The following is a 12997-nucleotide window of genomic DNA, read 5'->3' as shown; positions in this document are numbered from 1 at the left end:
AAATAAAATTATCTCAAAACACTGTGTTCTGAATAAACCACAAAATCATTTCTCCTTCTCCAGTAGAAATAGTACTCCAGCAGTAAGTCATTAGGAGAACAAAACCAGAAAGAACCTTGCTAAGACAACATGCAGCATCTTTAGGACAATTCAGTAACAGAAAATTAGTATCACAAAATCAAGCCAGTGAATGAATGAATAAATACTATGCTTTAACAAAAGACAGATAAATACATGATGGGTTAACAGAGTGTGGATGTGACAAGCTATGACTTCTGAATGAAGGTATTTTCTGAAGTGTCAAAATGACTCATCAGTTTGAAATGCACACTGAAAGAGTTCCAAGAGCCAACACATTACCAAAGAAAACTGATTAATAGATATAGTGTCAATCTATCCAAAGAGCACAATGAGTTCATCTTTCCTTTAGAAGTTTCTTTCCACAACAAGACACTAGGAATTCTTCAGAACTTCCATACGAAAATCATTAAGGAAACTTAATAAAAAGATAAAAGAAAATAAAGTCAAGCATTTACTGTAAGAGTTCCTGAGACTTCTACAGAATTCATTTCGTGTTCAGAAATAACCCCAACCTGTCCATCTAAGGGAATACATCCTCAAAATGCCAGTTCTAAATTGTGGGTTTGAATTGTTCCACTATTTAATGTCTCAGAGGTACTTACTGCAACTCTGCAGGAGAAAAACATCAAATAAACAGATGCAAATAGATATATAAGGATGTAGAGTGTGTTAACAAACTACATCTTTGTCTTAGAAAGCAGCAGGATCATACACAGGAGAAATTAGACTCACATTATTGTTATATCTGGACCAAAAAGAAAAAGCAAGTCTATTAGGAAAGACATCACTTAGACATCTAGTCCCAACCCACGCAACAGTATGTTTCAGAGCAGCAAACAGAGAATTCCAAGTAAAGAACTTCAAGGTATCATAAGATACAGTCAACTTTACCTCTAGTACAGCAATAATAGCACAGGGGTAAAGTCTTTAGCTACTATAAATGATAACAAGCCCAAGCATAGCATCCATAGGCATTTAAACAACAATAAAAAAAAAACAACAACAAACAAAAAACACACACACACACACACACACACACACAAAACAAACAAACAAAAAAAAACCCACAAAACAAAACACCTTCTTACCTTTGGAAGGCCTCAGATCTCCAATAAGACACCCTCACCACCACTGCCAACCCTTAAATGAGGTCTGAGAAGGGGTGGAACCAGGATGCACCCCTTGTGGTCACTCAGGTAGATTGCATGCGCCTGAGCTCCCCTGGGTTGGCCCTGCCTTCCTACCAGGTGCTCAATCACTGCTTCAAGCCATGACTTAGCATTTCTGCTACACCTCCACTATAAGAAATTACTGTCAAATACCAGGTCAGCTTCCTTCCTGCTTTTCAGGTAGAGTACTTCCTGCAGCCCTGCCTGTTCCCAAACAGGCCCTTATGTTTCTGGTGGAGAGTTTGTATGTTTATGCATATATATGCATACATGCACATAAGTAGACAATTTGTAATGTTGGTTAATTGAATTTTGTTGCATTTCCAGATGTTTTCCTATAAGGTTACTGCAATTTGTTGCAGTTGCTGCAATTATAAGGAGAAAACACTCACAAGGCAATCTGCAGTCTATGTATGCAGTCTGCACTGAAATGCACCCAAATATGGGAAAGTGGATGTTGCTATTTAATAGCACATTCAGACACACAGTGAGTAAGAATAATTATCCATCTTCAAGTATAAAGCAAAATTAGGAAGATGGAATGTAATTATGCTAATTGAAATCTAGCCTATGCACCAATACCAAACTTTGGAAATACAGCTGGGGCTTCTTTGCAGTCACAAGTGTTACTTATTGTTTCTGTCTCATCCTAAGGAATTCCCCTGGAATACAATGCTCTCCAGCAACTTAGAGAACCAATGTGTATAAAACCTTGTCAGGAACAGACGCCTGTCACACTCTTCACAACCTGGTACCTCATAATGTATTCCTCCCCAAGGTGGTTACGAAGTCTGACACAGATGAAATTATATCTGCCTGCAGAGATGCTATAGTCAAGACTTAGAGTGTTTATCTGTTTCACAAGATTTTCAGTCCTCTTTTCTCCACCCGGAAGTCTAGTGAAAAGGCAACTGATCATGGTTTCCTACTATGTTTCAGAGCACAAACTACAAGAGCTAAGGATAAAATCAGATCCAAAATACATTTTTGTTCTGCCTATAGAACACAGTCTACAGTTTTCATTTAACTTATATTTATTTAAACTTACACAACAGCAGCCACTAATAATACTTAATTTGTATGCACACTTCTGATCTGACATGGACACCAGCCAGTCACTAGCAACTTTAAGCAAGAGATCAATCCATTTCCTAATTAGAGATGTGAATTAATGGGAACTGAAATGACCTTTTTAAAAGCAGCAGGCCCTAGACAATTCTTTAGATGCCCTATGCCCTAGAGTTTTTCTTTTGTATTAATTTGAAACTATTCATTCTCATCAGTGATTTATGGAGTCTAGGTGCTACTTGGCAGTACTTTCCACGTCTGTGCTGATAAAGGAGAAAACCTTTACTGTATCTCGAACTGTCAACAACTTGCTTTTGAAAAATTTAGAAGAGTTCTTACATTTGTCCTTCATGTTTACACAGTCTAAGAAAGCCCCTCAGAATACCTGCATTTTTGTGGAGAGTAAGGCTTTAGAAGCATCTCATTAATGACTCATGTCAGCTTTACCCACCAGCAGAATATGCTAAATTCTATTGGCCTCACACCATAGTTCTCCAACCAGGTACTGAACCTTACTGTGACAGTCCAATTAGTTCTGCTGGCAACATTAATGAGATTCTTATTATGTGAGAAAGACACCTAGCAAGTATGAATTCTCATGCAGCCCTCCGGTTAAAAGTATTATTACAACTTTCATAGAAGAAGGCATCAAAACCCACGCAAAGAAATTTAACAATTTTGTTTAAATTTAATATAACGTACAATAAAGAGAAGAGCTGGAGTAAAATCCTGCCACTGCTTCACACACAATGTTATTTTATGGCTCTGCATAGGACCAACACCATTACATTAGCAGTCAGAACTCTGAATATTTTCTGACACAACTGTGTTGGTCTATCTATTATCACCAGTAAATCCTTTAAAAACAAATACCAGTTCAAATAATTATGCTGTTCAACATATTAACTTCCTAGACATCAGTGAGAGGAACCACAGTGATAAAGTGCCCTGTTTTAGGGAAGATGAGTTAAAAGATTTATTTGTATCCTGGGCTTCAAATAAAATACCTTTAATATTGGGATCACACTTTCCACTGAATAAATGTCAGGGAAATAAACTTGATAGAACAATATATATTCCATGCTCTAAAATTATGAATTTTAAAAAAGACTGAGAAAATGAAACCACAAAGTCTTTAACCTCTAGGGAATAAAACCAAATATCAACCAGGTCAATAGTAATCTAATGTCAACTGTTACCATAAAAAATGGACAATGATAAATAATGAAATATCAAGCTGACAGGGAGGCAGTTAGTGGGAACTGTGAGCATCTGTGTTATTCTTATTCTGTGATGTTCTTTGTATATCTTGATTAGCATTTCAAGGAAAATGTAATGTTCCTCCCTGTACTATTTCACAATCATTTATAACCCAGAGCATGAAAACTGTCAGCCTACCTCTTAAGATTCGCCCAGAAAGTGTTCTTATTCAGTTTGGGTGCTTGCTGGCCCGTTTGCAACATTACTTTCCTGAGAAGAAAGATATAAAATAAAGCAATCAATAAAAGGTGAATCTTTAGGTCGGAAAGGTTTAGTACACAATGCAGATTTTGCTTATCTAAAGAGGTGGTGTTTTCTTGATTACATTTTTCTCCTCTAATGTTGACAGCCTAAATAAAAGACTGTTTTATGCAGATCTCTGCTGTGATTATTATTCAGCTGACTCCCAGTTCCTGCAGGATGCCCCTTCCACTCCCAACTGATCACTAATTTGTACTGATGGGGAATACGAAATTAACGTTTACCATGTAAATTATTTTTGTTTCTTGAAAAGGACCAGCACCAAGCAGCAAATCACTGAATGCTAGAACATTTAAACAATACGAGCTGTTCATTCCCCTTACACTCACTGCATCACTCAGTATTCACTTCCTTCCTTATGCTGGCAAAATTGTTTTGTTACATTATAGGAGTGGCACATAGAAGTCTCTATTTCAAGAGAATCCACATCACTTGAGCTGCTGCACATAATGAAACATGAGAGAAGACAAGATTCATGTCCCAAATATCTCAAAGTCAAGCTAAGACCTCAGCGAGGCCCCCTTTCAGCATCTAAGGGGGGCTATAGGAAAGAAGGGGACAGGCTCTTTAGCAGGGTCTTGTGTGACAGGACAAAGCAAAGTGGTTTCAAACGAAAAGAGGGGAGATTCAGGTTGGACATAAGGAAGGTTTTTACATTCAGGGTGGTGAGGCGCTGGCACGGGTTGCCCAGAGAAGTGGTGGATGCCCTCGTTTTTCACAGATGATCGCTGCCTGAGGAGCAGGGACGGCGTGAGGACGGCAAACCCAGCGCCACAGCACGGCGCCTCGCGCCCTCCGCACCCCGCCCGCTCTCTGCTCCGCGGCCAGGCGGGGCGGGGCGGGATGCCGCTGGGGCCGGGCCTCGGGCCCTGCTGGGCCGGAGACGGCGGGGGAAGGGAAGCAGAGCTGTTTCTTCGCTTGTGTAAGGCTGCATCCGTAAGTACAGCGCACGGGCCCAGCGCCACGCAGTCTGGCTGTAAAGGAAGGCCCCAGCGTGTGGTTACGGCATTCTGAAGGGGATTTGTTAGATTAATAACTGAAGGAAGGACAACGTCTGCCGCGGTGGGGCTTTAACCGGGAAGTGGATGTAGAAGGCTTTCCTGTTGGCTGTTACTTGCTGTAACAAACGGATCGAGTGCCCTCAGTAAGGATACGAAGCTGGAGGAAGCAGCCGTCTGCCTGACGGCGGGAAGGCCCTACCGAGGGACATGAGCAGGCTGGAAGTCAATTGCATGAGCTTCAAGAAGGCCAAGTGTGAGTCCTGCACGTTGGTCACAGCAACCCCTTGCTGTGCTGCAGGCTTGGGGCGGAGTGACTACAAACAGGTCTGAGGGCGTTGGTTGGCAGCCAGCCGAACAGGAGCCAGCAGCGTGCCCAGGGAAACAAGAAGGCCAGCAGCATCCTGGCTTGCATCAGAAATAGTGCAGCCAGCAGGAGCAGGGAGGAATCCCTCCATACTCAGGTCCCTCTGTACTCAGCTCTGGTGTACGGCAGCTGTTGGGTCACAGCCTGAACTGGTGATTGAGCACCTGGTGAAGGGGCTTGGCCAACCCTGGGAGCACAGATGCAAGTAATTCACTTGTGTGACTGGAAGGGGTGGACCCCTAATCACTTTCAAGGGCTGGCAGCTGAAGGGAAAGCATCTCCACTTGGAGACTGTCTCCTTTAGAAGTATTTCAGGGAGCCCTAATCCTTGGAAAGGGTTCAGCTGTTTCTTTTTGTTACTGAATTGTGACCAGTATCTTAGGTGATTTGAGAACTTGTCAGTGGCAGCTATATCCTCTTATACTTTATACAGTATGTCTCGTGAGGCTGCGTCTTGAGTACTGTGTTAAGTTTTTGGCTCCTTGCGACAAGAAAGTCTTTGGAACCCTGGTGTCTATCCAGAGGAGGGCAGTGGAGCTGTGAAAGGTGTAGAGCACGAGTGTTACAAAGAGTGGCTGAAGGAACTAGAATTCCGTAGTCTGGAGAAGACTAAGAGAAGTCAGGAATATTTACTGTTCTCTGCAACTCCCTGGAAGCAGGCTGTGATAAAGTGAGGGTGAAGGTCAGCTTCTTTTCCTTGGTAACTGCTATAGGACAGGAGGTGATGGTCTCAAGTTGTGCCAGAGGAGGTATGGGTTGGATTTTAGAGGAAATCTCTTCTCAGAAAGAGCAGTGAGGTGGTGGATCGAGCTGCACAGGGAGATGAAGTCATCTCGAGAGGTTTTCAAAAGATGTGTAGATGTGGCACTGGGGAATATGGTTACTGGAAATGGCAAGGATGGGTTGATGGTTGTCTCCTCTATCTGTGCAGCTGCAGCTCCTTAGGCCAGCTGTGGCTCGAACACTGACTCAGTTTGCAGCTCCTGTTATTTTTCTCTGTTGGATCTCATCTAATTAACAAGTCTGAATTAATGTTGGTGTAGTGAACAAAAAAAAATGACTAAGTATTTATTAATATTTAAAGGTTAGATCAGAACTATTATTTGACTTCTGGCACATGCTAAAACAAAGATTAAACTTTTAGTCTTAGGAATTGGTGTTAAATATTGCTTTTGGAAGTCAACTGTTGGGAAAAGCCCTGAACTTTTTAAGGCATGCAGTCTGTACACAGTTCACCAAAGGACCTTGGTGGCAACAAGGCACGTAGAACAGACAGCAGTGCGCTTCAAGGAGAGAAATAGCTAAAATCAGCACCTGCAAAACTAAGTTCATAGAATGGCCTGGGTTGAAAAGGACCGTAGTGATCATAGAGTTTGAACCCCCCTGCTATGTGCAGGGTCACCAACCTCTAAGCCGGGCTGCCCAGAGCTGCATCCAGCCTGGCCTTGAATGCCTGCAGGGATGGGGCATCCACAGCCCTCCTTGTGCAACCTGTTCCACTGCGTCACCACCCTCTGTGTGAAAAACTTCCTCCTAATATCCAACCTAAACCTCCCCTGTCTCAGTTTAAAACCATTCCCCCTTATCCTGTCACTATCCACCCTCGTAAACAGATGTATCCCCTCCTGTTTATATGCTCCTTTCAAATATCGGAAGGCCACAGCAAGGTCTAACAGGAAGCCTTCTCTTGTCCAAGCTAAACAGTTAATGAACACCAAACTACAGTGGCGTAGCTGAATTCCTGGTGGATGACAGGTTGGCCATGAGCCAGCAGTGTGCCCTTGTGGCCAAAAAGGCCAATGGCTTACTGGGGTGCATTGCAAAGAGCGTGGCCAGCAGGTCGAGGGAGGTAATCCTCCCCCTCTACTCTGCCCTGGTAAGGCCTCATCTGGAGCACTGCGTCCAGTTCTGGGCTCCCCAGTATCAAAAAGACAAGGATCTCTTGGAAAGAGTCCAGTGGAGGGCCACGAAGATGGTAAAGGGCCTGAAGCATCTCTGCTATGAGGAAAGGCTGAGTGAACTGGGTCTGTTCAGCCTTGAGAAAAGGAGACTGAGAGGGGACCTGATCCAGGTCTATAAATATCTAAGGTGTGGGGGGCAGAATGGCGAGGCCGGACTCTTTTCAGTGGTGAGTGGAGACAGGACAAGGGGAAACGGCTGGAAACTGCAGCATAGGAAGTTCCGCACAAACATGCGCAAGAACTTCTTTACAGTGAGGTGATGGAGCACTGGAACAGGCTGCCCAGGGAGGTGGTGGAGTCTCCTTCTCTGGAGATGTTCAAGACCTGCCTGGATGCTGACCTGTGCGACCTGCTGTAGGGAACCTGCTTTGACAGGGGGGTTGGACTCGATGATCTCTGGAGGTCCCTTCCAACCCCTACAATTCTGTGATTCTGTGAACTTCAGGGTGATGATTCCTTTGTTTACCCACTTTCATCACTCTGGGGTTCTGTTTTTTCTGATGGAAGAGCCACAGGTGTCGCTGCTGTAAGCATCTTTCCAAAGGCATGCCACCCATTCATTTATTCTCCTTATGAGATCAGGAGAAGAAATGGGTTGAAATTATTTAGGAGAGCTGTTAGATTCAAAGGGAGAATGGATAGTGAATCACTAATAAAAAAAGAAAAGAATAAAGCTTTAAAGCTTGTCAGTTATGTGGCAGCTACCTGTCTGAGGTCTGTTTTATTCCTTAAACTTTGTTCTGGAGAGCTTTTTTTTTCCTATGCTGTGAGCATGGCTATCTTCATTTTGAGAACATTAGCAGGCTTGTGCTTATTTTCTAGTATTCTAGACAAAATCTAATCTAACTAAGGAGAGTTTGCTTTTTTGAGAGATAGGAGGTTTAATCTAAGAAAAACAAAATCTGTTTTTAAAAATCACCTTTGTTTTCACGAATGACTGAATTCAAGTGTTACCTGTAATTCATTGCATTCAAACTCAAAAGGAATGCTCATCAAAATTCATTGGCAGTGCTTGATGGTAATTGTTACTGTATGCTTACCCAGCAGATTTTAATGATGCGTTACTTTGATCAGCAGTAGTGCTTTCAAGGGTGTTGCATTGATGTAACATATTAAGTAGTTATTCCATCCACCTGTTTTGGTGGCTAAATAGGATTTGAGCTGAGCTATAGTGTTTGTCCACGTGTTCCCCATAGCTGTAAATAATTCAGTTGTTCTTCCTGTGTAACTGAAATTGCAATATGCTTTTATTCTGTTTTTATTTGTAGTGTAACACCATGACTACTACCTCATCAGATGGCTCTGGTGACTGTGAAAAGCAGCAGGAGGAATTGAGCCAGAGTTATGCTAGCTTTGTCCTCGACTATTCAGAAGACACCTGGGAACCCTTCAGTGAGGAAGAAATAGCCTCCTGCCAGCATGAGAGCAAATCATCTGAACTGTACTGTTCCACAGAAGATACAGAACATTCTGGTGTGTTGGATCCAGGGGAAAGCATGTTGTGGTTGGCAGGCCAAAGTCATACAGGTATGGAGAGCTTACCATACTTCAGACCTATCACAGCTTTAGATCTGGGCACTGGACACTTGAATTTGCAAAAAAATGTGAAAACTGAATGGAGTATAGCCTTGGAGATCAGTGCTTAAAAAAGCTGAAAAAGATTATTGTTGCTGTGATGTCTTATTCATGCTACATTTCTATAATTGAACAGTGTCTAATGGATTAGACTGAACAGTTTGGCTTGTAAAAATTAGTTTTTACAAATGATGGGGTTTATTAAACCTTTTTTTCTGGATATACAACAACATTTTGAAATGGTTCCATATCTAACCATTGAAATCCTTGTTTTTTGCCATCCAGAAGCACGTGCTTTGTTTGTGGAGGTGCTTTTAGTAAGTGCGACCACTTTGTATCTTCATGAGGTTAATATTCCATGAAATTATGGAGTTGTTTGAATGCTACTTGTTAAATGAAAAACCAGGGAATAATGCATAGAAAAAATATTTTGGGAAGTTGATAGTTTTCTGCAGTTGATACCTTATAGAGAGCAGCATATATAAATAACTATGTAAAACCTATACGCTGATGTCTCCGTTACCTTCTATAAGCCTACTGAATTTGCTATTGCTATCCTGAAAACAGATTAGAGAAGACAGCCAGTGTCTGGAGCCATGCCGTACTTACCTCTCTGTCAGTGGCACTGATTTTTCAGACTACTTCAGTCTTTCATCTTTTCCAGATTCAGTTCACCTATGCTCCCATGAGTATTTGTGCTGCCACAAAAGAAGGCCCTACGTGGGCCTTGATCGAGGTTAAGTTAGCACTGCAGACAAGATGGAATCTGCCACTCTCTTCTTTCCAGCTTATCCTGTAATCTTTCAGTGGAGTGATTAGAAATGAGCAGTGAGATACTTCAATGGGACAGAAACTTCCTTGGTATTTCAGCCTGAAGTTGTTGATATAAATGGTAAAGCCCTGTGGCTCGAGGCTTCTTTTTCAACACCGGGGAAAACTCAGCCATATTCTAGTGAAGAATTTGCCTCTTGGTTTAGTAGTCTTGAGGGTTTTTTTTTTTTGTTTTGTTTTGTTTTGTTTTGTTTTACAATATATGATCAAATATTTCTTTTTTTTTTTTTTCCATTGTAGAAGAGCAGTCTGAAGTAGTTGATTCTGCAGCTGCAGAAAGAGATTTCATTGGAAAGTTGATTGATGTCCTAAAAAATAAGGAAGCTGGCATTAAACAAGATAAATTCGTCATCAAAACTCATGCTGGTGAGTTCACTAACTTAGGTAGAGTTGATAATTCTTCTTTTGACAGAAGAAGGGGATCAGAATTCTTAACTAGACTAAAAAGTCATGTATAAGCTATTAAAGATAAGCCAGGTAATTAACCAGACTCAATTAGCCAGGTATATAAAGCTTCTCTTTTCTGCTTTCTTGGAAGAAAAAAACAAAACAGTTTGTCTGCTGTAACACATAGGTTTGCTGCTCCTGATGCAGAGACATTTTACTGCTTATGTGTTATTACAAGGTGTGGATAAATCTGCAGAAATTTAAAGCAGGGATAACTTTTCTTTAACTGTAAAATCTCAATTTTACTGGACTGTTTTTTTTCTCTCCAGCTGTATAGGTGCTGGGGTGTGTTTTCTCTTTAAAAATAAACATGCTTTCAGAACAGGTGAAGTGTTTTCACCCTGCAGATCATCTGTGTTAATTACTGAATCGCCGGTTGGCTATGTTTTACATAGGTTGCTCCTAAAGTAATGCCTCCTATTTATTTGCATGGAAATGACAACAGGTACAAAGACCACAATCACACTATCTAACAGAGCAAATTTTCAGCTACCAAACAGTTTTTCAGTAAGTCACCAGCGTTAGCTAATTCATGCAGGGGAGCTAACTGTGATGCTCTTTATTTCATGGTGTCACAGTTATGCGTGACTGTCTTTGTGTTGCTACTGCTGAAATGAAGCACCCACTCGTCACTGTGTTGACATCCTCTGTTTGGTCTCTGTAAATCTTCAGCAAGCGTCAGTGAATGTCAGTGAGCGCAGTTTTTTCCACAGAGGAATTCAGTGGCACACCTTGGTTTCATATGCACTTCCATGTCAGGTGCCATTCTGTCAGGCTGCCCCCCTGCTGTCATCTGTCACACAGCAGAATGTGATGGAACGTTGATGGGAAGGCTTAACCTTTACTGCCATACCACCAATATCTTATTGTTGATGTCATGGGCCAACATAATAAAATAGGAGGCCTTACTCACAGAGAAGCCCTCAGAGTTCCTTTTCTAAGCTGCAGGAGGCAGCAGGGCTCCAGCTTTGGCAAGAACAATAGAACAACTTCAACCAACACAATGATGTAGTGTGTGGAGGAGGAGTGGGGAAAAGAGGAAAGGAGGAGGCTTTTTGCATGCACTGGTTATGCAAGGAAATGTGAGAGCAGATGGTGGGATGGAAGTACTGCTCAAATCTCTCTAAAAAGTGGGTCAGAGATACTATTTTTAATTTAAAAAAGAAAAAAAAACAAGAAAGTTGTAGTTGAGCAAGAAAAATAATTGAAGCAGGGTATCTTCCTTTGCATGTATGTGGGGAAAAATATCCAAAGTTTTGTAGGTCTGCCCTAAGACTGATAAACCAGGTCCAGGTACTCTGCATAGAAGCATCCTGAAACTCCCCACACACCACGGGGGAACATGCCCTGAGATCATTCTTATGCTTCTCTTAATTGCATAGCTCATTCACAACAGTGGTGACTCAGTGTTATGAGTTCCTAAGTCATCTTCAGCTGTTATTGGGTTTCTTCATGAAGTCAAGTGTAAAGACAAGTAATGTGCATTATTTTTAGTAGTGAGGCCTCCCCTGGTGAGCTATGCTGAGATAATCTTCCTAAAATACCTCAGAGTCTCATGATCATTTGATCGATAGGGAAACTGAAGAGAACCTGCTGAACTCAGATTCATTTAACAAATTATAAACAGCAATGTAGCATTAGGAATGTTTTAGGTCTCTGCAGGGTTTTCCTTGAAAATTGATTGGCAAGACTTCATCCTCTGAATTCTGCTCAAAGAAACGCGGGTATAGGCAGGCTGGTGGCTGAGTCTTTTAGCTCGAGGTGATGTGTAAAATGATGCATTGCTCTCTATCTCTGCTCTCCCTGATCATCGAAGTAGTTCAGCACTCTGGGTACAACGTGCCTCCTCGCTCTGTCAATATGAAGGTTCGTGCTTAAGCTTCATTTGTATGAAAACAATGCTGGCACACAGTGGACAGATTATTCCCAAATTATCATTGTCGATATTTAGTCTACTTTTATTAGAAAAACAAAGTACACAGCTAACATACATACAGAATAAGCACAGCAACTTCTGTATGCTGATACCTATGGATGTCTCCTCTTCTTTGACTTAATTCAGCACTCAGTGGGCTCTGAGCCCCTTATTATTTTATCAACTTGGTGTTGTCTAAAGCATAATAGAAAATGAGATCTCCTAGAGCTTGACTGCTGCACAGTCAATTCCCCTCTGTAAATTTAGCAAAATGAATGCTGTATGCACTGAATATGCATGTCACTTTTGAATTCATCTATGGGTAATAAAGCAAGAGTTTTTGTATCTTATTATTGATACAGTTAAATGAGGAAAATCTTGCTTTGCATATAGGAATGCCCTGGAACATCAGTCTTATTTTGCTAGATTTATTTATGGCTTACAAGAAGAAAAACCTTGATGCTTGCATCAGGAGAAGTGAGGAAGTTTTTACTGTAACTGTTGCTTTCTCTTCCTTGGACCTTTACTTCAGTTGTGTAGCAACTAGTTGTTAGAAAAATGCATCAAAAAACCCCACCCTATTCTTCTAAGTCTCCAAATCTCTCAATTATTCTGAAGACAGTTAATCATCTTTGATATTTACTACAGGAGACTACAGTTCTTTGGTTCATGTATGTCTGAAAGTTCAGGTGGAGCTTTTAACAGCCTGGCTTGTGCTCCTATTGAGAGATTCACACTTAAATTAGCTTGTAAGATGTTTGTGTCAAGTGCTTTGCTTGTTGGGGTTTTTTTATGCAGTGTTACCACTGCACTGCTGCCAGCTAAAGTAAGAGTTTTGGTTGTTAGTGCATGTTATTTAGAGGTACAGAAATGTTTGAGCAGAACTAGGCAGCTCTGTGGCTGAAATACTAAAATGCAGGATGTCAGTCAATTTTGACAACTTAAAGTACTCTGCTTATTGTGGTACTGGTATCAACACTGGGAAATCTAAAGGTAAGAAAGTCTAAGTTAGATACAAATAGCTGCAGTTTGTGGTGTTTGGGTGAAAGGTGCTGCCATGTGTG

The 12997-nt window shown here is 41.4% G+C and overlaps 1 protein-coding gene across 4 annotated transcripts in view; it reads left to right on the top strand.

Moving 5' to 3' along the window:
• The first annotated feature begins 4700 nt into the window (after window positions 1–4700).
• CUNH8orf48 (chromosome unknown C8orf48 homolog) overlaps window positions 4701–12997 on the top strand; it is a 67102-nt gene continuing 58805 nt past the window's right edge. For 3 of the 4 annotated variants that reach the window (XR_006180003.1, XM_042876375.1, XM_042876373.1), the window contains exons 1-3: window positions 4701–4775; window positions 8434–8692; window positions 9812–9937. Coding sequence is in view for 3 of the 4 variants with exons in the window: in XM_042876375.1 (XP_042732309.1) it covers window positions 8443–8692; window positions 9812–9937 (376 nt within the window). In the remaining variant the exon portion in view is untranslated. Of the gene's footprint in view, window positions 4776–4907; window positions 5094–8433; window positions 8693–9811; window positions 9938–12997 lie in introns of those variants that run through there. The other variant, XM_042876374.1, reaches the window with a different exon arrangement.

This window comes from Lagopus leucura, unplaced genomic scaffold (genome assembly GCF_019238085.1).
Source record: "Lagopus leucura isolate 7727_CA_CO unplaced genomic scaffold, USGS_WTPT01 Super-Scaffold_100016, whole genome shotgun sequence".
Lineage (NCBI taxonomy): Eukaryota > Metazoa > Chordata > Aves > Galliformes > Phasianidae > Lagopus > Lagopus leucura.
The sequence above is the reverse complement of the archived record's forward strand: the minus strand, read 5'-3'. Positions and strand labels throughout refer to the sequence as shown.